This window comes from Myiozetetes cayanensis, unplaced genomic scaffold (genome assembly GCF_022539395.1).
Source record: "Myiozetetes cayanensis isolate MyiCay16 unplaced genomic scaffold, myiCay2020 scf23, whole genome shotgun sequence".
NCBI lineage: Eukaryota > Metazoa > Chordata > Aves > Passeriformes > Tyrannidae > Myiozetetes > Myiozetetes cayanensis.
Genome location: NW_026087445.1, coordinates 6,253,273 through 6,275,130, shown reverse-complemented (window position 1 = coordinate 6,275,130; position 21,858 = coordinate 6,253,273). Strand labels below are relative to the sequence as shown.

At 50.5% G+C, this 21,858-nt stretch overlaps 3 protein-coding genes across 8 annotated transcripts; 1 reads left to right on the top strand and 2 right to left on the bottom strand.

Moving 5' to 3' along the window:
* Nucleotides 1-177: 177 nt before the first annotated feature.
* PRRT1B (proline rich transmembrane protein 1B) lies at nt 178-2,019 on the bottom strand. The gene is made up of 4 exons (XM_050320266.1): nt 1,930-2,019; nt 1,347-1,728; nt 1,027-1,167; nt 178-933 (listed from the first exon to the last, which is right to left on the bottom strand). Exons 2-4 carry the CDS (start codon nt 1,713-1,715, stop codon nt 775-777), a joined length of 669 nt encoding a protein of 222 aa, XP_050176223.1. The 5' UTR covers nt 1,716-1,728; nt 1,930-2,019; the 3' UTR covers nt 178-774.
* Nucleotides 2,020-2,624: 605 nt separating this feature from the next.
* On the top strand, nt 2,625-9,045 carry UCK1 (uridine-cytidine kinase 1). Its single transcript, XM_050320163.1, has 7 exons — nt 2,625-2,785; nt 2,938-3,097; nt 3,829-3,925; nt 4,041-4,183; nt 4,279-4,373; nt 5,480-5,528; nt 5,830-9,045. Exons 1-7 carry the CDS (start codon nt 2,699-2,701, stop codon nt 6,015-6,017), a joined length of 819 nt encoding a protein of 272 aa, XP_050176120.1. The 5' UTR covers nt 2,625-2,698; the 3' UTR covers nt 6,018-9,045.
* Nucleotides 8,412-21,391, bottom strand: POMT1 (protein O-mannosyltransferase 1). Of its 6 annotated transcripts, XM_050320162.1 has the most exons (21): nt 21,357-21,378; nt 20,488-20,611; nt 19,830-19,973; nt 19,089-19,195; nt 18,381-18,431; nt 17,917-18,063; nt 16,962-17,073; nt 16,426-16,491; nt 16,217-16,310; nt 15,605-15,760; nt 14,885-15,015; nt 14,584-14,679; nt 13,168-13,260; nt 12,094-12,190; nt 11,910-12,002; nt 11,283-11,403; nt 10,928-11,025; nt 10,355-10,468; nt 9,746-9,872; nt 9,487-9,664; nt 8,412-9,255 (listed from the first exon to the last, which is right to left on the bottom strand). In XM_050320162.1, the coding sequence occupies exons 3-21, from the start codon at nt 19,949-19,951 to the stop codon at nt 9,081-9,083; spliced, it is 2,178 nt and encodes a 725-aa protein (XP_050176119.1). In that variant the 5' UTR covers nt 19,952-19,973; nt 20,488-20,611; nt 21,357-21,378; the 3' UTR covers nt 8,412-9,080. The 6 variants fall into 6 exon arrangements, with proteins under 6 accessions (XP_050176119.1, XP_050176116.1, XP_050176118.1 ...); XM_050320159.1 differs by having other exon boundaries at nt 9,487-9,872; nt 21,357-21,380; XM_050320161.1 differs by having other exon boundaries at nt 9,116-9,664; nt 21,357-21,383.
* Nucleotides 21,392-21,858: the final 467 nt, after the last annotated feature.

Here is a 21,858-nt window from a genome sequence, read left to right as displayed (position 1 = left end):
GGGGCCATGTGGGCTCCCTGAGGGTCTGGAACCCTGGACCCACCTGCTTTTGGGAAAACCCTGATTTCACTGATTACTGGAGACCTTACCCTGAATTTTGTGGTGGACAAAGGCCATGGACAAAGGCCAGGAGATGGAGGAGGAGGAAGGTCCTTGATGTGCAGAGAAAGCAGAAGCTTTGGCTACAGCTGGATTTTATTTCAGCCTGGAAGCTGCAAGGAGGTGGCGGTACAGTGTCTGTGTCTGTGTGTGCAAAATTACTGGAGAAGTTGCATATGTGAATTTTGTGTCTTCCCACATTATTAATGGCTGGTGAGGGCTTCCCGTACACCTGGGCCTCTCTGCAACACCTCAGCCATTAGCTCTATCTCTAGTCCCAGTTCTACAGATGCTCCCTCTGCTCCAGAGTCACATTTGGCAGCTCCAAGTGACAGCCCATGGTAATGGGATTCAGCATCCCACAGCAGAGCCTGATCCCATACATGGTGCCACTGCTCCAACATGAGTCCTTGCCCAGAGCTGGCTCTGGCATTGCTTCAGTCTGGGTTCCTCAGCAGGGCTGAGGGGGTGGGTGAAGGCACACGTGGCTCTGGAGCAACTCCTCACCCCACCAGGAAGGACAGAGCTGCCGGTCTGCCCAGATGACACTTTGTGGTCACCCGTTTCCCAGGACAGCTGGGAAAAGTGGCTGTGGCCACTTCACCTGTCCGTGCCCCCCCAGGGCCAGTGGTGAGCTGCAAGGAACCCTTGGCACACACACCATGTCCCTGGGGCTCAGGGTCCCCGTTGGGCGTACAGGGTTGCCAGGACACAGATGACCCAAATGATGGAGACGAACAATCCGAAGAGGAGGCTGAAGAGGATGAGGAAATAAGCCTTTCTGGATGCTGAGAACGCCTGGTCTATGTCCCCACGCCTGATCGCAGCCCGGGTCTGGTGCAAGGGAGGGAAGGGGAGGGGTTAGAAGAGATCGGCAGCACCCAGAAAGGAAGGGGGGATGTTTGAGATTGCCAGGTGGGTCCTTACCTCATGGGAGTAGATGAGGGCCATGGCCCCGGTCAGCATGCAGCAGAAGACGGTCACCAGCACTGCCTCCACCATGTGGTCCCTGGGTAGTTCCTGCCTGTAGCTGGCAGGCAATGGCCCCATTCTCGGCTGCCCGGTGTACTGCGGCACGGCAGGGGAGCAGCTAAAGCTCCAAACCCCGAGTGCGTTCCCCGCCCCTCCGGCAGTGCTGCTCAAGCATCACTTGGGCACCGAATGTAACCCCACGAACCCAGGAGAGGAGGTAAGGGCTGAACCCACCGCAGAGCGGGGCAGAGCACATCAGGGAGGGGGATACGTACGATGTTGTAGGGCAGGGTCCCAGGCGGGATGCCCTGGGGATGGAAAGGCCGCGCTCTCTGTCCGAGCTGCGGCTGGTAGAAGACGGGCTCCTCCTGGGAGCAGCCGGGCGGGCAATCGAAGCGAACTCTCTTGCGGGGTGGGGGCGCGTGGGGCGGCGGGTCCCCCTTCACAGCCTCGTTGGTGGCTGCCCCCACGGGCGTGTCCTCACGGCCCGCGGGGGGGTCCTGGGGGGTGTCAGAGCTGGGCGGCTCCTCGGGGGCCCGTTGTTCCCCCTGCTCCGCTCCCTGGGCCGTGGGAGCGGGATCGGGGGATCGGGGGTCGGGGCCCGGGCCCGTACCCTGCGGCCCGGCTGGCGGGTCACCTTCCATCCCGCGGAGACGCCTGCGGGGACGGGGAGGTTGCGATAGGAAGGAACAGCCCCAGTCCACTCACCCCGGTGGTCCCCCCAAGTGCGGGGCTGGGGCTGCCCGTGAGACCCCTTTGTGCCACCCCCGGGCCCCGAGCCCCCATCGCCCGTCCCCTGCACCGCCCCGATGTCCCAGCCCCGTCCCCACTCACGGCGGTGCCCGGGGGGGTCCCCACCTGCCGCCGCTCGGGGCCCGGACCCCGCAACGGCCCCCGGACCCCGCAACGGCCCCGCCGCGGCCCGCGGGTCCCGCGTGGCCCCAACGGGCGGCGGGAGCGCAGCCCCGGGGCCGGGCCGGTTAATCATTGACCGCCTGTTTGCCCGGGGCCCCGCGCGGGTGGGGCCGCCCCCGGACCAACCCTGAGCCCCGGCCCACGGACCCCCGGATGGAGACCCCCGGACTGCGACCCCGGCGAGGCAGACGGCGGCGTCCGTCCCGCCCCGGGGAGGGGGTCTGGGGTCCATCGCGGTGCCGCGGCCGATGGAGCCGGCGCTGGGCGCAGGGAACAGTCACGGAGCTACACAGCGATTTTTTTCATGTATAAACATACGATTTGGTTTTGGTTTAAAACGTAAACGTGCTGTCCGCGTGTTCCGGCTGTGTCTATTTATCTACAAAACATATGTAAAAACGTGTATATTTTATCTGTAGCTATTAACATTGGCCACGTGTATGTGTGTACACCTGTATCACGCCCCCGTGCTCACAGTACGTGTGCGCGCACACATCGTACACGGCTTATCCCCACGTTACACACCCTCGTGTCTCTGTGCTGTGCATTCAGGTGCCTTGTCTGTCTGTCTGTCCGTCCGTGCCGATGGACCCGCGGCTGAGAACGGACGCGCTCAGCGCACATGGCCACGCCCCCAGCGGCCACGCCCCCTGTAACCACGCCCAAAAGGAAGCCACGCCCCCGTCCCGCCCCTCACGGCTCCCGTCCCGCCATGGCCTCCGCCGGCGGCCCCGACCCGGAGCGGCCGCACCCCAAGCCCTTCCTCATCGGCGTCAGCGGCGGCACCGCCAGCGGAAAGGTGAGACCCGCCGCGTTCGGGGTCTGTCGGGGCTGAGCTCCTCTCCCCGGGCGCCCCGCGGACCGCCGGGGCATCGCCGGTGCCGCTTCCCTTCCTCCCCGCGGGAGGGGCCGGGCCCGGTTTGGCCCCGGCTGAGCCCCCGTCCCGCTCAGTCCACAGTGTGCGAGAAGATCATGGAGCTGCTGGGGCAGAACGAGGTGGAGCAGCGGCAGCGGAAGGTGCTGATCCTGAGCCAGGACAGCTTCTACAAGGTGCTGACGGCCGAGCAGCAGGCCAAGGCGCTCAAGGGGCAGTACAACTTCGACCACCCGGGTGAGCAGGGTGTGCTTGGAGCATGGCGAGGGCCCGTGGGAAATGGGACGTGCTGGAGAGCAGAAATGCTCTCTCTCCCTCCACCTTCCCCCCTTTCCCCCCCAAACATCCGTTCGCCCTTCCCTCGTGCCCGCTGTTACTGACGGCTGGCACTGCCCTCCTGCAGCCGTGGAGAGCTGCGGAGCATCCCGGCCTGCCCCCGGCTCCGGAGAGGCTCTGTAATGCTCCACATCATTCCCCAAATCCTTTCCTGATACTTCTTGTCCGCACAAACAGCTGCTCCCCTGGCCTGGGGGAGGATTGCAGGCGGGACAGGGATCTGCCCTTGGCTGCAGTCTGGTGCTGCTGTGGGCACACAGGGGCGGGTGCTGGAAACCATTAAAGAGTGCCTGAGGTTTTCCAATTGACTCTTGACTAACAGAGTTGCAAAAACACTATGCAATTGCCAAGTGGTTTGGTGCAACCAACTTCACCTTTGGGTTCTTAATTTTATTGTTTTGTAGTTGTTTATAAACAGCAAATTACCTCTTCCCTATCTCTGTAACCAAGCACAGCAGTTGTCACTCAGGCAGAGAATGTTGGCTGCTGGTAGGAAAGAATAAGCCATAAGTTCTTTTTTTCCTGGTGAAACACTGGGCAGAGAGTTTTTCTTTTGGCTCTAGAAAAATCTGGGCAGAACATTTGATACAGCAGCATCTGACACTCCTCTTCTTTGAACCTTCCTCTCACAGATGCTTTCGATAACGATTTGATGCATTCAACCCTGAAAAGTATTGTTGAGGGCAAAACAGTTGAGGTACCAACGTATGACTTCGTGACACATTCTCGGTAGGTTCTGGTTTTGTGTGGTGGTGTCTGTGGGGTGTCCCAGCCTGGGGATGGGTCTCTTGGTGCTGATGTGAGACCCGTTTAACAGCGTGCTGTGGGTGTTTTCTCCTGCCAGGCTGGCAGAGACGACGGTGGTCTATCCTGCTGACGTCGTGCTCTTTGAGGGGATCCTGGTTTTCTACAACCAGGACATCCGGGACATGTTCCACCTCCGTCTCTTTGTGGACACGGACTCGGACGTGCGGCTGTCCCGCCGAGGTAACGGCTGCGCCGGCGCGGGCAGCGCCAGCTCCTGCTCCTTATCCACCCTCGGCCATGTGGCAACACTCAGGGGTTTTATCTCCCCACCCCAGTTCTGCGAGACATGAAACGCGGGAGGGACCTCGAGCAGATCCTCACCCAGTACACCACCTTTGTTAAGCCTGCCTTTGAGGAGTTCTGCTTGCCGGTAGGGAATGTTTCACTAATTGGATTTATGGGGCTTTTTTTGGGGGGGAAGGGGGAGAGGAGCAGGGTCATCTGGGGATTAACTGCACTGTAGACGCAGCAGTGGGGACTTTTGGTATTTTGGTATTTGTATGTCACAAATCCCACGCTCTCCCCTCTGCCTCATGTCTTCAACCATTCCCAGCTGGTTGTTAAGGAACTGAAATGGTCCCTTCTGCTGGCAAAGCACCATGGAAATGCCTCCAGCACTTTTCCTCACTGCTGGCTGCCGGGGCTATTTTAGCATGGGCCCTCTGACTGAAGCACTCCCACTCTCCATTTATTCTTAAGACTTGTAGGAAGAAAAAACAGCTTGGTTTCCAGCAGCCTTCCTCCAAGGGAACACTGGGGAAAACCTGGGGCAGACCATGCTAGCACTGTTTGCTCTACCATGCAGTGCAGGGACAATGTAGGTGCTCACGTAACCAAATTAATTTGTAAAAAAACCCTTTGAGAACAAAATCCTGTATGTGGATTAAATAAGCTGGAAAAGGCTAACTCAGGCTCCTCCTGCTCTAGATCAAAGGAATTCTGGGGTTGGAAAAGTACTCGTTAGAAATGCTGAATTTTGCCAGCTTTTTTCCAAGTAGTGGGGGAAGAAAAAGCAGGAGTGCTGTACTGGTAAAGATCAATAAAATGTTATCAGAGCTAGGCAGGAATTTCACATGCACATTGAGTTCCTTGGCTCTCGGCAGAGATTTAGCAATGGCTTATGAAATGCTGATTAGAACCAGCTCTTGGCAAACAGACCTCTCCTGAAGTGGTCAATATTTGAAGGCAGCTCAGAACTGTAAAAACAAGGACTCTACACCTCACCTGCTGCTTCTACCTGGTGATTCTTTGCAAAGGGACAGTAAGACCAATCCATGGCCTTAAATCCAGTGCATGTTAGCCACAGTGACGTCTTAATTAATTTAGGTGTAACCATGACTGAGAGCTTTAACTTACAACCCTGGAAGAAACAGAACCCCTCCCTCTTTGCCCCAGTTTTCTGGCCTTTGGTCACTCCTGCCTAGAATGAAGCTGACTTTTCCATTAACGGCCTCCACCACTGTTCCTGTTTTTCAGACAAAGAAGTATGCAGATGTGATCATCCCCCGAGGAGTTGACAACATGGGTAAAAGGGAGTTGGGTTCTCTGATTTCCCTGGGGAGACACCCTTGGGTTGGGAAGAGAGCAGGGGGCATGTGCTTCTAAGGAAAGGCGTTTTGCTGGAGGGCTGGAGGGGAGGGAGCTGCTCAGCCTGTGGAGGGCTGGAAAAGTGACCCGTGGAGGTCTGACCTCGCTGCAGACAGCAGGCAGAGTTTCATTTAAGGGCTTGTTAAAACTTGAGCAGAGCAGGGCTGGATGCTCCACATTTTCTAGATAACTCAGCCAGGAAAGCCTTCACATCCCACGTTTCCCATTCCTCTCTGCAGTTGCCATAAACCTCATAGTGCAGCACATTCAAGACATCCTGAACGGAGACATCTGCAAGTGGCAGCGAGGGGCGATGAACGGGCACGGCCGGACCTACAAGCGCCCGTTCCCGGAGCCCGCGGAGAGCAGCAGTGTCCTGGCGGCAGGAAAACGCTCCCACCTGGAGTCCAGCAGCCGTCCACACTAACCTGGGCTTGCCTCTGGTCCAGACCAACAGTGAAGACAACTTTGGGAAAGGACTTCGACAGAATGGTTGGTGAAGTGCCCTTTAAATCGTCCTGGCAGCGGAGGGGATCCTGGTGTGAACCTTCTCACAGGGGAGAGAGGAAGGAGTTGGCCATCGGCTCCTCTCCCCTCCAGACCCCTCCCTTTTCTCCCTGAGATGTCTGGAGTCACGTTACTTGATGAACTGGTTAAAGGCAGTGCTACTTGCCTTTTTTTAATTTTGAAAATGAGATCTACTGCTGAAGACTTCCCTGAAAATTAAGCACTACCAGGTGATGAGCAAGATACCCCATTTCCCTGATGATGGGCTTCCTTAGCAGGAAAATTATCTGCCTCTTGGTTTGGTTTTTTTTTCTCTCTATCCCTGTTAATTTTCTCAAGCAGGTGCAGCCCTTACTCTTCTCCACCTCTTTGGCACCTTGAGTTCTGGCCTTGTTGTGCTGCTGGCCAGCCTGTAGGGGCAGGGGGTTTGACTTGTAGGGGCATCTCTGCCCTGAGATAGGGGTGAGACAGAGACTGTCTGGGACAAATGGGAACTTGCAGTTCACCAGGGACAGGCCCAAGAAGTTTATTGTCTCTTGATTCCTAATTTATTCCTTTCTAAGCTCCCAAATCTTGCTATACTGTATGATCATTTTTTTGTACCCAAAATAGTCCCCTTTCCCACAGTTACTGAATGTGTGAGCTCCAGCTGGATTGAGTTGCTCATGGAAACAGAAACCTGACCTTGTCAGTATTAGTGTCTTTTAGTGCATTTCTATACTGCTGGTTGCACATTCTGCTGGGCAGAATCCGTCCACTTCCAGAGAGGGCTGGTGAGACCAACAAGGGGGGAAGCTGGGAATGGCAGGACCCTCCTCCTGCTGGCACAGGCAGCTGCCTGGACGTGTTGTACCCTTAGACAGCGCTCCAGCAGCTTAAACTCAAGAATGTCTGGCTTTCTAAAACAAGCAGACAAGAAGTATAAACACTGACATCCCAGTTTCTGTAGTTTACCCCAGATAAGTGATAGTGAAGTGTCTGGAAAAAAAAAAAATCTGAAATGAAGTGCTGGTTGGGCCTTTGAAAGTGTCCTTTTGGTACCAATCTTGAGTCTGGACTTACGGTGTAATTTGAAGAATGAGGGTGGGAGGGAGATGTTATTAAGAGGAACTTTTTCATACTTGCTAGTTTTCTAAAAGCAGCATCGGGCTGTGTTGGTTGTGGGTGTGTTACTTTGGCTAATAAATGAACAAACAGTGATCAGAAATGACCATTTTATATAAAAGGTAATTGTGCTGCTTGCACTACATCAGCAAAAAAGGTACAGAAAGGCCACTGCCTGGAGGAGTTCTCGCACTCAACAGAATTGTTGAGTGTAAGAACCTTTAGTTCTGTCATGGCTTAGGAAAAAAAAAAAAAAAAACCTGACTTAAGAAATGCAGTCTGCACTTTCATCCCTGCACTTTTCAACACTGGAAATGGGTGAAGGTTTGGTATCTCAGTGATCTCCTCAGCTGAATGGTACTTCTGCAGTGCCCAGGAGAAGGCAGGTCATTTCCTGACTGCTGCTGGGTGCTGTTTAGTTCAGGGTGACAGACTTAGACTATGAGCTACTGCACTCAAGCATTAGCTCTCAGGGCTGATTACAGTAGGAGCAAAATAGTCACTAAAACCTACTTTGAATGACTGTGGTGTTGGATCATACCTTCCTCTGGAGGCCAGGGGGGAGCTCAAAGCATTTGTTAGAGCCTTGAATAGCATTTGTTAGAGCTGTGAGGAACTCCACAAAGAGCCCCTGGTCTGTGGAGCTGCTGCTGTGGGCAGCTTTGTGCTGTGTTAAAGGACCTGCTGCTGCAGCCACATGGAGATAAGAAATGGGACGTGGCCCAGGTACTGTAACCCTGGTTAAATAACTACAGAGCCATTACAAATTCCCCCACTGGGCAATCCCAGTGCTTCACCTCTGCCTTCTCCCTTCTCTGCGAATTCCTCTACTAGAACAGGCCAGGCCATGGTTTGGGTTGCAGTGTGTTTACCCTGAACCCACATGTGCACGAGTTAGAACAGGTTTCCTTCTCAGCAGGATCAGTCCTACCTTGCCCAGAGTTCCTCTTCCCGTGGGATTTGAGGTGTAACCCTGCAGCCCAGTAAATACAATAATACATCCATGGCTGGTAACAGGCCTAAGGCTTCTCATCAATGCCACAAGGCCAGGGGATTCTTCTGGCTCTGGTTGGCTTCCTGGCTTGCCTGAAGCCTTGTTTTAGCTTGTTTAGCTGTAACAGCAGTTTTCTAATGTCTTTTTATTTTTGCTTATCTTCTTAAAAGTGATGGTTATGCCAAATGATTACACATAGATAATAGTAACAAGTCATTATTTTATGCAGAATGAACTATTTATAAATGTGGCTTAATGCTGTATTTACATAAATAGGGATGATAGCACGGCACTGAAAGTGGGGGCAAATAATGTGTTGTTAAGGAATAGTCATGGGATGGTGCTAAAGGCTGCAGGGCCAGTTACTGATTGTTGAAGGATGAATAAGCTTCAGAGCAGGGAAAACCTTTTTTTTAAAAGTAACATGAGAAAAATATCTGATGTGTCGGAGAGTGTCCATTTTTTGTAACTTTTATCATGGAATTGTAGACCAAGGTGCTGGGAAACACATGAAAATAGCCCTCAGTGCAATGTAGTGCAAGAAGGAAGAAACCACCCCTGTCAGGAAAGAGGAAGAAGAAATTGTTGCAGCATGTTCTTCCCAGGAAAGGAGATGGGATGCTGCTGCCTGAAGTCAGCAGCCTTCAGGCCCCGAGGGGCAGTGGAAGGGTGAATGTAACAGGGGCAGAAACTGGGAATTGTGCTCATAACTGTATTCCTGTCGAGAGCTTTTCTGTAACAGTGCTCTTTTCTTTTCCTGTAATCGTTAGATCTGGACTACTATCAATTACTTGATCCAGCTGTTAAGATTTCAGTTATACTAACAATAAATCCTTGGCTTTGCACAAAAGGTGTTTCCTTTTGGCTGTAACACGGTTGTAGTGGTCACTGTTTTCGGATGAGGATGTTCCAGCTGTCTTTCCAGCGCAAGTCCTTGAGTTCCGTCGCGGACAGCGCGGGCTGCCCGTAGGTCACGGGGCTGAAGGTGCAGTAGACAAAGTACACTGAGGAGAACCAGGCTACAATCAGTGCACTGAACATGCTCTTGAGCAGCACAGACCTGGGATGAGAGCGGGAAAGAGCAGTCAAGTTACATCAAGGCTGGACAAACACTTCATCCAAAATGAAGACCCACACCTGGCCTGTTTCTCTAAAGACAAATGACAGAGTGTGGCCTCTGCTGGAAAAATCACTGCTCTCCCTGCAGCAGCTTGTCTGGGTGACAGCCCTGGAGAAAAGAACTGTGTCACTTCCCTTGTTAAAGAGAACTGTCTCTGTTAAAGCCAAGTACCTGCAGAGATGATCACCGAGGTGCTGCAACACGACGGGAATCAGGAGAATCTGGAATGTGAGGGCAGGCAGGTAGTGGTACAGGAAAAGTGTCTTCTCCATCAGGAAGAAGGGCAGGTAGTTCACAGCCCAGCCTCCACCACAGACACCCCCGGCTGACACCCAGAGCTGCCAGGAATCTGCAGGAGATGGGAGATGGCATCTCAGAGCAGAGCAAGCCACAACCCTCCCCTGGACACACACACCCAGTGGAATCAGACCTTCAGGGATGTCATAAATCCTCCTCCTCCGTCGTACCAAGTACCACAGGGACAGACACACGTAGACCAGAGCAGCAGCATTAGCTGAAGCCCAGGTGACAACATTCCCAAGGAGGTGGATCTGGGCCTGCAGGATAGATGATGGTCTAAGCCAGAAGCAGAGACATGCTGTGGTTCTTTTAGGTAAATTTAAATATTACATACACATAACTTGCTAAATTAAACCTCAGAGTGTGCCTGGCTAGTAACCTGGAACGAAGCTGGTGATAAACTTTGCTGCTTTAAGACTCTTTTGTAATGGAAGGCATTTGAAAAATGCTATTGGAGATGAACTCATCTTCTAACTGGAATCAATAATGGAAACTAATAAACTGCAGTTTACCTTTAAAAAAACGTGCAAGAAGACATGATTTAATTAAAAGCAACTACTGTCAAAGTTGTATCTCATGCTAAAATAAAACCCTCAACCCTCAGGGAAAACACATGAACATGGGAAGAGTCCTTGGCTGGAACTGCAGCCCTGCTCTGACTCCCACTCCTGGAGCTCCCACGTGAGCTGAACTCCCCTTTCTCACCCAGTTCACAGTTACTTCTGCCTCTTGCACTTACCCCAGAGGTGGGGTGGAGCCAGTAGGCAATATTTGTGTCCATCGTGATCCAGTCCAGAGCAGAGGAGCTGTACTTATGTTCTGTGTCTTCATTTTTTAATGTGAGTATTTTCCACTAGAAAAAAAAAAAAAAAAAGGAAACAAACAGAAAGCTTTCAGGATGGGAACAACAGGTGGTTGAACAGTTCCTGATATAAGATGCTAAGTTCCTAACCTAGGAGCAGAGAAAGATTTTGCCTATCTCACATGGATACTGATCAATACAAAGGTTTTATTTTGTTCTTATATAATGCACTTCCCATGTACCACACATTACAGTTCAGTTTCATGCAGCTTCTGGGTGCCCAACAGATCTTCCTCCCCTTTTTTGTTACACAATCCCTGGGGTATTCATTGCTGAACAGCACAGGTCTCCATTGCCCTTATAAGTGCATTCTGAAATATTTTTTTCAGTGAGGAAGCCAGGCTAACAGCAAGGAATAAACAAGGAATCTTTAGGCTCAGAGCCTGCAGATATGCTCAGGTTTCTGCTCTGCAGCAGGAGGAATGATGAAGGGAATAATAAGACACTCACCTGCAATTCTGTGAACTTTGCCATGAAGCTGAGGTTTTTACTGATGTCCATCTGTGTGGGAGAGTGGAGTTCCACTTCCCTCTCTTTTTGCTCTTGGCCTGGAAGAAAACAGCATAGCTCAGAAATAACCACAAAACAGGCACAAAGCTAGAAAGGGAAGCACAGAGGATATAGCCCTGGCACCTCACTCTCCCAGGAGCCCTTCTCCAATACATCATCCACCTGCAACAGCGCTCCAGGGGAATTTGTAAGCATTCTGACATCCTGACAGAGCCAACTGAACACACATACACACAGTACCACCTTCCCATCAACACTAAGTGTCCCCCAGTCACAGAAACCTGCTGAGACATACTTTTCCCATATCTGTGCTCTTCCACATTCCACAGCATGCTCTGGTGGTAGCCTTTGGACAGCTTCTCTCCAACCACCTCCAGCTGCCGGTATCCCCACTCGGGCAGAGACGCTCCGCTGAGCTGCAGGTGAAAGATGGTTGTGAACTTACAGTGCTGCCAAGCTGAACTTCAGCATGGAAGTTGCCAGCCCTGCCTGAGCGCTGGAGGACAGCGAGGGACTGCCAGAAAACGTATGTGAAGAGTCACCATGCAGTGCTGTCTCGACAAATGCTGCAGCCATAAAGTCACTGGCAAACTCTGAAGGAAAAGATCCTTAACTATTCCAGCTGCTGTCACAGACAGCTGATGCACAGACTCAGCATCAAATTCTGAGCCCCAGCAGTGTACAGTGTCACAACCTCCTGAGAAGCAGGACAGCTCTGATGCTGAGAAGGGATGAAGTATGACTGCCTAAAACACATGCTGCTCTTTTGTCACACTGAGCAAGTTTACTCTTTCCTTTTATTTGCTTATTTGGTTATTTTTGTAGTCGTTTAGTTATTTGGGAGCAGAGAGATGAGTAGTTTGTGAGGATACAAGAACTGCATGAAACAAAAGCTGTAGCACATAAACATAAGCCCACTTGCCTTTAGCACTGCAGAGGTGTTGACGTGAACAAACCTCACTTCTGACAGAATTGTCTTCCACACATCTGTGTCAGACTCCCGATTTACAATCTCCTGCAACAGAAAGATGTTTTTGGATTGTCATGTTGTCCCAGCTGTTTCTGCTGGAACATGATCAGCTGCTCCCCTCCCTTTGACCACTCACCACTCTCCAGAGGTTCTGTGCTGGCATGGAGATGTTATAATCAATATAGCAGGAAACCTCCTGGGAGTGGGGGCTCAGAGGGGCAGCCACATCATGCCTAGAAGACAAGTAAAGTAAGATCCTCCACCGCCGTTTCCCAAATTTATATAAAAAGCAAAACCATATGGGATTGGTTTAGACTGGATTCAATAATAAAGTGAAAAGTAACTCTCTTATACAGATTGCACTGTTTACTCTGAGAGAGAGCACTCCCCAAAACCCTGAGCTGCCAGGAACAGGCTCAGGGGAAGCCAGTGCAGATGCCTGCGATGCCAGGCTGAAGAACAAGCACCGATTGTGACAAACAGAAACACTGTTCACTGGGCTTTCCAATAATGAACAAATTAGGTTTGGAAGGGACACAGCAAAACCCAACATCAGAGCAGCCCCCTTCCTAATCTGAGTGATAGTCAAGCACATGCCCTTTGGGAAGCAGTCAGGAGGCAATTTCATACTGCAGGCTTTCACCGCAGGCAAGAATCTGTGGCAATGAGCCACAGCACACTGGATTCTCCAGTACATCTTCCTGACTTCCAGAGCACATCCTTCATGCAGGAGTATGCCAATAAAATCAGTAGAGTTGCCTCTGGGTTGTTACACAAAATCCTAAGTACCTGCAGCTGCCTGGAAGGGGGCAGTGAAGGATGAAGGTTCACAGAGGGGACTCTATTTAGGAATCTGCAGAACTACCATGAAATGTGAGCACGGGAAAAGCCATCACTGGTCTCTCGTAGAGAGGACCAGAAACAGTGAGCAGCCACTGAGCAATTTGTGATTAAAATCAAATGCCACTGCCAAGTCAGCTGCAAAAAATAAATAAGCACACAGCATCCTCCCTCTGGGCCACAGGGAGGGCTTATGGAACTAACCACACGAGGTCCCTCCTCGGCCCACTGTCGATCTGTGAGTAACAGGCAGTTTATGGCACATCTGAGTGCAAGGTCACTGTGCTTCAACCCCTGAGGGGTTATTCTGAGAGCCAGCACAGCAGAGTGAGGCAGGGCTGGCAGAGCAGGGGATGAGGAAGGGACTTACGTGTTGAGGTAGCGGGTTGTGATGCCGTGGACCAGCTGCACGATGTGTCCGTGCCTGACGGGCCGGGGGGGGTTACTCACCACCAGCTGCTGCCTGGGGAAGTGATACCCAAGAGGAAATGGTTAAATTTGAGGTTATCTTCATATATAACACAACCTTGCCGTGACCAAACCGTCAGGTCAAGAAGCTGCAGGCAGGGACAGACATTGAAGCAGGAAGATGAGAAATTAAAGCAATATATAGATTGTACCAGAATGGTAACAAAACTCATGGAGGGAAAGGTGAGCTAAGGGCACAGTGAGTCAGAGGATCAGTAATGGGATACTGACACCGCAGGCATTAGGTCAGTGGTCTGAATCCAGGTCAGTCAGGAGCGAATTAAGGTTATTCCCATCCCACAGCTGTTTGGTGGCTTCTGTGGAACACGTGAGTGCTTCAGTGAGTCTGACAAGTGCTGTACTACAGCTGATGTCACTTTGGCAGAATTATAAGAGAGATCAGTGGCTTCCTCCACCATGCAGACCAAACTCTCATCTTCCTTCTGGACAGGGCCATGGCAAGGGGGAACACTGAAGTTCACCTGTATTTTGCTGCTCTATAGAAGGACTTTGTACCTCCCAGTGTTTGTAGGAGTCCTGAGTTTGAAGAATTTTAAGAATATATTACTTTTGGTAGAGTCCCTACTTGAAAGGTTTGTTTGCACCATGGACAAACTTTCCCAACATAGATATGATTTATAATGACACACAGCCCTTCTAGGAGGACTCTATACACAGTTCCCAGAGCAACATAAGAAACCTACAAAAGCGACTTTTTGATCAATATGAAATTATATCACTCAAGGGCTTTTACTGGCAAAACAAGAACAAAGAGTCCTTCTCTGCACTGACAGTGACAGTGGCAAAACACTTCAGCACAAACCAGGCCTCTCAGGTACAGGCACCACTTGGAATCCCTCCCATGTAGCAGATTCCAAGCTCATCCCACACTTTATTACAAAGAACTACTCATTTTGCAAAAGTGATTTCTACTCTCTTCTGAGACTCATTCAAGTTTGATAAAACTCACCAAGACTGTAATGCCATGGCTCACACACTTCAAAAAGCAGAACTCCCCTTTCATGCAAAGCACCTGAAGAATTTACACTGGTCCTGTGAGTCTTTCAAGTTTCCCTTGTGCACAGCCAGCCCACATCCTGGCAGGAACAGTTCTGACAGGATTTCAGAGTCCTCAATGCGTTTACCACGTTGAGGAGGATCCTGCAAGGAGCTGCCTTTACCACCTCTGCAGCTGCAATCACTTGCTCAGACCACATATGGCCTCTGCACCCATAAGCAGAGTTATGTCCAAACCAAGCTATGCCCTGGTTAGGTTTTGGAAGCATGCAGCTTGCATTGAAATCTTTTACATACTCACATTCCAGGATCTTTGACAATCCACCAGTTGTTCACATCCTTAAAGGGATAGCAGGTCACCTGCTGTTGATGGGAACTCCCTCGGCCGTTCTCATACCTGCACAGAGAGTTAAAAACCCCACAGAAGTGTAAGGATACATTCCTGTGCTCCCCAGCGCTACAAACCAGCAGCAGATCGCTGGCTCATTCCTGCAGAGCACAGGGAATATTGAAGGATTCATGAAGACACTGCCAGGACACAAACCACGATACTTGGACTGGCAGGTGAAGCACCAGAGCATCCTCTCCCCCAGACTCCTCACCTGATGGGGTAAGTGTTGGTGTGGGAGTGGAGCCAACACTGCATGGGCTTGCCCAGCACGTTCCGCAGGGTGATCTGAGAGCCGTAGGCCACCTCTAAGGGCTGGCCCTGAGTGATCCGAGCCAGCCCACCCTGAGAAGGGTAAGGACAGGATGAGCAGAAAGAAGAAGAAACAACCCAGAGGCTGTTGAAATTCTATTAGGAGTCACCTGTCACTTTAACAGAGCAGATTTTAGCACCAGTGCCTTCTCATTTGGGTTTTATCTACACAAATCAAGTCTTACAACACCATACTCAGCAGAGAGTAAATACACCAATGCCTAAAAGACTACAGGGTCTCAGGAAATATCCCTAAAGCCATGCTGTTCTAAAGGACAGACTAAGCACTCTTCTACAGAAAATCACACTGTTATCCTGTCACCACTCAGGAGTTCAGTACTGTATCTACTTCTGTGGAGTTTCCTGTAGGAAGGGACAAACCTGCTGCAGAAGAGTGAAAATATGGGTTCACTGGGGGAAGCTTTTCATCTGTTATTAGGATTTCAGTCATTATTGCTTCATCTTAAAGCAGTACTACAGCAGCAAAGTGGTTAAATGACATAAAAAGAGCAAATATGCAGGATTAAGGGAACAGGATTGCACACCTTTCTTCTAACAGTGAACATAAGACATAAGCTTTCCCCTTTTTCTCCCTAATAAATCAGTTCTGTGGCCACATTACCTCTAAGCTGGCTTGGAAAGCACTTGTCATGATCTGGTCGTGAGGCCCAGAGCGATACAGCAGAGCCAAGTGGACATAGAAGAAGGACAGGTACAGCACCACGGGGATGAGGATGAGGGCCAGTGCCCGGGCTACAAAATGGCACAGCAAGGAAACCTGGGGGAACAGGGAAAACTCACTGGTTTCATCCTCCAGATACAAAAAATATTAAAAATACCAGCACACTTGGCTTGTTTTGTTTGTCTTTTCGAGGTCTCCCCCACCCCCCTCATTCAGCTGTAACTTTGTGGACAACTGGGTAACTTCCACTGAGGATCTGACCTGGAGCTTGCAAAAGGTATGGGAGGCAGTGTAGGTTGTGAGTCACAAATCACCAAGATGTGGGAAAGAGCAGAAAAGTCAGTCACACACACATGTTTTTCTTAAACTCAACTCCATCTTCCCCAGAGAGAGAACTTCCCCAGCTGAGAACTGCTCTGTGACGGGAGGGTTTCCACACAAGGAATTTTAGCAGAAACCCCAGCTACAGACAGCACTGTGATCTGTGGGCTCCTGGCTGGTTCCTGCCCTGAGAAGTTACACATAACATATTCTGCATGTTGCAGTACCTACATTTGACAAGGTCTGGTCTCCTATCATGTGCCAGAAGTGCAGCCCTGCAATGGCCAGGAGCAGCATATAGGTAAACAGGCCCATGTATTTCACTCTGAGAAGAAAGTGCATAAAAAATGAACAAGGTTAAAAACTACATAACTACCTAATATAAGATATAAATATTCAAACTTTCCCTTGAACAGTCCAAGTAAGACACTATCACTTACCCAACTGCACATGAACAGGCTACTCCAGTCAGCAGGAGCCAAAACCACCAGCTTCCAGAAAAGGGTCTTAAAGATAAATGTATTAAATCATTTGCTAAGCATGGTTTAAAGATAATTTTACTACACTAAATGTTACTTTATCCTCTGCAAGGATCAGAGAACAAAAAAGACAAGTATCTCTAAATTCAATGCATGTAAACAGTAACAAGGAGCATTAAGTGACCTGTTATCATTACTGTTTATGTGCACAGAAGGAAACCTTCCAATAAAAAATGTGGGTGGGTAAAGAAGTGCTCCCAAGGGATTTTATTTCTATTGTAAAATAATTAAAAAAAAAAGACAACCTTGCTAACAGTTAAAACAGTCTTAAATGCTGCTGAGAAAACTTCTGGAGCAGCAAAGCATTGGGTTTTACAGACAGATAAAGTCAACTACACAATGGTAAAATGACTTATAGAAAAAAACCCACAGTCTGTGACTACAAAAATGAGTCACCACAAGAATATCCAAAAGGATGGGAGACAATCCAGCTTTACCTGTGCCTCTGCAAATTGTAGAACTTCAGGTAGGACAAAACTGCAAGTAGGATAAAAAAAATCAATATTGATTCCAGGAGCATGAACCTTGACTGAGTGATCAGAGAGTTCTCTGTTGGAAAAGAGAGACAGACACAAAATTAGAGAAATTTATCTACAGGCAAGTGCTACCTCAGACGATTCACTGTTATCCAACAGAAGGACCTGCCCTTTAGGGACAGCCAATTCCTACTGGCTGTAGTGGGGAGGTGCTGGGTTTATAAGGGACTAAAACCTTCCAGCAGGAGCAAAGTGCACGGTCATAACTGTCTCCAAGACAAAGTGGTAAGCAAGCAGTAAAGTCTGGCAGGAGGCAGATAAAGCTGCTGTGCTTCCTACAAAGGCAAAGAAAATCAATGCTGGTAAGTCCAGAGAGGAGCTTCTCAAGGCAGAGTCAGGGCAGTGAGCCCAGCAGGCAACGAGCACAACAACAGATCTGCAAGACAGGGAGCTGAAAGGAGCCAGAATCAGAGCAGTCAGTAGCTCGGAAAGGTTTCTCTTATCAGGCTGCTAAAGGGCTGCTGAGAGGCTCTTGCCCTTTCAGGCAGCTGCCAGCAGCCCCTCAGAGAAGAAAAATGAACTGAGCTGAACACACCAGAACAGAGTCAAACCACAGTGCTAAGGACACAGGCTGGTTTGCTGCAGTTTGGAGATGAAGAAATTAGATGAGCTCTGAGAGCAGGGTTGTCCAGCTGTTAAAAACCAGTATGTTGTAACTCATCCTGTAAACCTCTGAGGGAGGGAGGACAGGCCTCCTTGGATACAAGAAATGTGGGTTTCTGTGAGGTTGTTAAGGCTGCCCACTTTGGCCTAGTATTGAAATGAAGTTGTATGAAGCCCAGAAGGAAAAACTTCCTGAGGGGAAAAGGGATTCATTCCCAGGTAGGAAGAAAGGGTCTCAGTGGAATAATCTTACCTAAGAGGACCAGAAGAGCAGCTCCAAGTGCAGCACGGTGGGAGAAGTGCAGTTCCACCAGGATCTGGTAGGCTAAAGGCACACAGAGAGCACCAGCCAGGGCTGGCAGGAGCCGCAGGGACCACACAGGAACGTTCATGGTGTATTCTGGAACAGGAGACAACAGAAACTTAATTGCAGAGAGCACAGACCACTACAGAACTCCTTAGCTGTTGAATCTAACTCTGACTTGTGCTAATTTATTGTCCACCTTGTACTGCTTAAGCTGTTTTAGCTGAATTAAAAAAAATCTGGGATCACAGTGTCTTGTACTTCTGCCTGAGACCTGCAGAAGACTTATTGAAAAGGAGAAGGGAAGGTGTCAGGCAAAGTGTTGTTTCCACTAGTCAGGCAAAAGAATCTGTCAGCCCCTGAAATTCTGCTTATTTTCTCAAAAGAGTGAGTCAGTTAAAATCAGCTCTTACCAGCTCCAATCCTGTTCCATAAGAAGTTTCCATCAAATCCTCCTAAGTAACCTACAACACAAGCAACAATTCAGAACTTCCAGTCTCAAAACAAGTACAGAAACTGCTGCTAAATTGGGAACCATTTCCCAAACACACAGCTTTTCCAGGCACGAGGGCTCCCTTTCCCAAAAGGGTCCTCTTTGATAGTGCTCTGCCTGCAGCAGTGCTTGAGAAACTGCAGAGGCACAAAGAACATAAATTGGGAAGGACAGATTCTCAGTGACAAAGTCAGATGCATATTTAATCTCTCCATCCCATACAGACACTTTCATGCTGTGCAGATCTCAGCTACAGAAAGGAACTCAGGCCTGAGAGTCTGTTTGTTGTCTGTGTCTTGTCACCAGCAGTTCTCATCTCACCCTTCTCTTTATCCAGAGGACTGGATAACAGTGAGGTAATGGATGCATGGCTCCATCACCTCCACTCTACTCATACAATACAAAATAAAGGAAAACCCACTTCTCTCTACATCAAAATCTCTCATCTGCCTTGTGCTTTTCCCCAGTAACTGGATCTGACAACTCATTTTCTGGGGTTGGATCAAGGGTTGGACTTGATGATCTCAGAGGTCTCTTCCAACCCAGTTAATTCTATGATTCTATGATTTTTAACCAGCACTTCTGCCTCCCACAGCAACAGGCACTTCCCAGTTCCAGGAGGCCCTACCTCCCAAGGCCAGCAGCATGTGGCCAAAAGGTGGGCCACTGTCATCCACAAAGAAGATCCTCTTCATGTAGAGCGACACGAACTGGCCGTAATAAACTTCATCAAAACTGAAACACAGGAGGCAGAAATACATCAAACCTAACTGGAATTATCCTGCAGGGATAGCAGGAAAGCAAACACTGATTTGCTGGCAAAAAGCTAAGAATGCAACTTGCACCTTTACCTTCCCCTCAGGAAGTTTTTTTAGGGATTGTTCAGCCTGGAGAAGAGAAGGGCCAGGGGTGACCCAATTGTGGCCTCCCCGTACCCAAAGGGAGCCTACAGGAAAGATGGAGAGAGACTGCAAGGGCCTGGAGTGACAGGACAAGGGGGAAGGACTTCACACTGATAGGAAGTAGGTTTAGATTAGATATCAGGAAGAAATTGTTCCCTGTGAGGGTGGGGAGGCCCTGGCACAGGTTGCCCAGAGAAGCTGTGGCTGCCCCATCCCTGGAAGTGTCCAAGGCCAGGTTGGATGGGGCTTGGAGCAACCTGGGCTGGTGGAAGGTGTCCCTGCCCATGGCAGGGGGGTGGAATGAAATGAGCTTTAAGGTCCCTTCCAACCCAAACCATTCTGTGATTCTGTGATTTACAGAGGCTGACATCAGACAAGCCCTGCTCTTCTGCTCCTGCACTCTTACTCATAAAGGTTTAAAAAACAAGTCTGTGTCACTCAGGCAGAAAATAAACTCTTCTACTCACACCACAGCCCGTGGATAGCAGAGCCCCCAGAGGCGAGTTATTAATCCCATCACAGTCAGGGCCACGAGGTTCACATTGATCTCTGCAGTGACCACAACAGGCTCCTTCAGAAACCCCAACATCCTGTCGAAGGTGTTTCCAAACCTCGGGAGCAGAAGAGAAGAGCAGCATCACCCTTTGGCTCACAGTGAGCTGAACACCACCTAAAAGCAAGCATCACTCCAATTTCTGCTAAACTGACACATTTTTCATCTGCCCTGCTTCTGCCTGCAGTCCTAAGCTGGAAACCTTGCTTGTTCCTCCACTGGTTCTGCAGAAACACAACAGCTTAATTCCAGCCTATATTCTGCTCTGTGCAAAGCAAACCACGCAGCCCAAATTCTGATGTTAGTGATGGACAAACCACATGCTCAGGCACCAGGTGAGCTCAATACCTGAGCTTTTTAGAGCTCACGTAGCTTTTAAAAAAAATTTGTTATTTCCTTGCAACCAGAGGTTATTTCTTTGCAGGTGGGGAAGGGGATAGACAGAACCCACGAACACCCTCTGCTTTAAAAAGCTGCTTACTGGAGCACAGACGTAGGTGCTGCAGGAAGCAGAACTGCTGAAAGCTGGGTCAGAAAATAGCAGGGAATCAGTGCTGCGTCTCCTCACTCACCTCAACACAACGGAGAGTTACCAGAACAAATCCATCTGCGTGGCTTTGATCAGGGCAGAACAAAGCGAGGTGTGAGCACATCACCACCCTCCAGAGCGGTGCCACTGGCCTGGTTTGTCTCTGCCTATAAAACACAGAGAACAGGCTTTTTCAGGGGCCCCTGGCAGAGCTGTGCGCCCGCCTGTTCTCCGTCACCGCCTCGCAGGGTCCCTGAGGTTCAGGGTGACCCTGGCCCCGGGTCAGCAGTGCAGCACCACCCCCTGCTCCTCCTCAGGGCACCACCAGCCCCTCCACCAGGCTCTACACCCCCTTTTGAGGGGCGAGCAGCACCACTGAACCCCCAGCCCAGCCTTGTCCCCCCTCTGGAACCCCCTGCGGGGCACCAAGACTGACCCTCACCCTCAAAGGGTCACCAGGACGCACCACCCACACTGTGCCCAGCCCTGGCCATCCCTGTGGGCGTTTTTTGGGGGCAAAGGACCGGTCAGCAGGCTTCCCACCCTGGGGGGGCATCACCCATTCCCCGTCCCGAGTAGGGAGGGCAGAGGCGGCACGAAGCCCCCTGCCAGGCCCTGAGGTGAGGGGGGCGCGGGACCAGCGGCACCGCCGTGCGGGGACCGGGACCGGGACCGGGATCGGCATCACCCTCAGGGTCGGGACCAGGACCAGGACCAGCATCAGGACAGGGACCGGGACCAGCACGAGGACCAGGACCGGCACCAGGACGGGAAAGACGACAGGGACCGGGACTACGGCTGGATCGGGATCAGGATCGGGATCGGCACCAGGACAATCCCCCCCCCACTCAGGGTCCCCCTCACGCCGGGGGGCGGGGCCACCCCACGGGCCGCGCTCCTCCCTCCCCCTACCTGCCGATGCCGGACGTGATGTCAACCTCACGTGACACATACGGGGCGTGGACAAGACGAGACCCGGATGTGTTGCCATGGCAACCCCCACGTGTGGCGGCCTGGGCCTGCACTGGGACACCGGTGCTGTGGCCACCTCCAGTCATTCAAGCTAAAAACCCCCGAGTATCCCACAGAATCAGTGAGGTTGGAAAAGACCTCAGAAATCGAGTCCAACACCACTTTTCAACTAGAGCTGAGCACTCAGTGCCATGTCCAGCGGTTCCTTAGTGGCTCCCCGAGCAGCCCATCCCACTGTCCAATCACCCTTCCTGTGAAGAAATTCTAACGAAAAGAATGAGACAAGGGACTGGGGATTTTTTTTTTTTTTTGAGAAAAGCATAACCTGCTTTATTTTTTTTAATTTTTTTTTTATTTAAATAAGGAGAATTCTTTCATATGGAAAGAGCTAATACAATCACATATTTGAAAGGAGAAACAATAGGTACTGAAACGAGGAGAA

Coding starts and splice junctions, on each gene's coding strand:
- POMT1 (XM_050320157.1), bottom strand. CDS start 19,951: ATGTTGGGGTTTCTGAAGGAGCCTGTTGTGGTCACTGCAGAGATCAAT. Junction 16,492..16,961: donor TACAATTTGCAGAGGCACAG/GTAAAGCTGGAT, acceptor TTTATCTTTAAG/ACCCTTTTCTGGAAGCTGGT. Junction 10,469..10,927: donor CAAAGTTCACAGAATTGCAG/GTGAGTGTCTTA, acceptor TTTTTTTTCTAG/TGGAAAATACTCACATTAAA.
- PRRT1B (XM_050320266.1), bottom strand. CDS start 1,715: ATGGAAGGTGACCCGCCAGCCGGGCCGCAGGGTACGGGCCCGGGCCCC. Junction 1,168..1,346: donor GGACCCTGCCCTACAACATC/GTACGTATCCCC, acceptor GCCGTGCCGCAG/TACACCGGGCAGCCGAGAAT. Junction 934..1,026: donor CCCTCATCTACTCCCATGAG/GTAAGGACCCAC, acceptor CCCTTGCACCAG/ACCCGGGCTGCGATCAGGCG.
- UCK1 (XM_050320163.1), top strand. CDS start 2,699: ATGGCCTCCGCCGGCGGCCCCGACCCGGAGCGGCCGCACCCCAAGCCC. Junction 3,926..4,040: donor GACTTCGTGACACATTCTCG/GTAGGTTCTGGT, acceptor TTCTCCTGCCAG/GCTGGCAGAGACGACGGTGG. Junction 4,374..5,479: donor TTGAGGAGTTCTGCTTGCCG/GTAGGGAATGTT, acceptor CCTGTTTTTCAG/ACAAAGAAGTATGCAGATGT.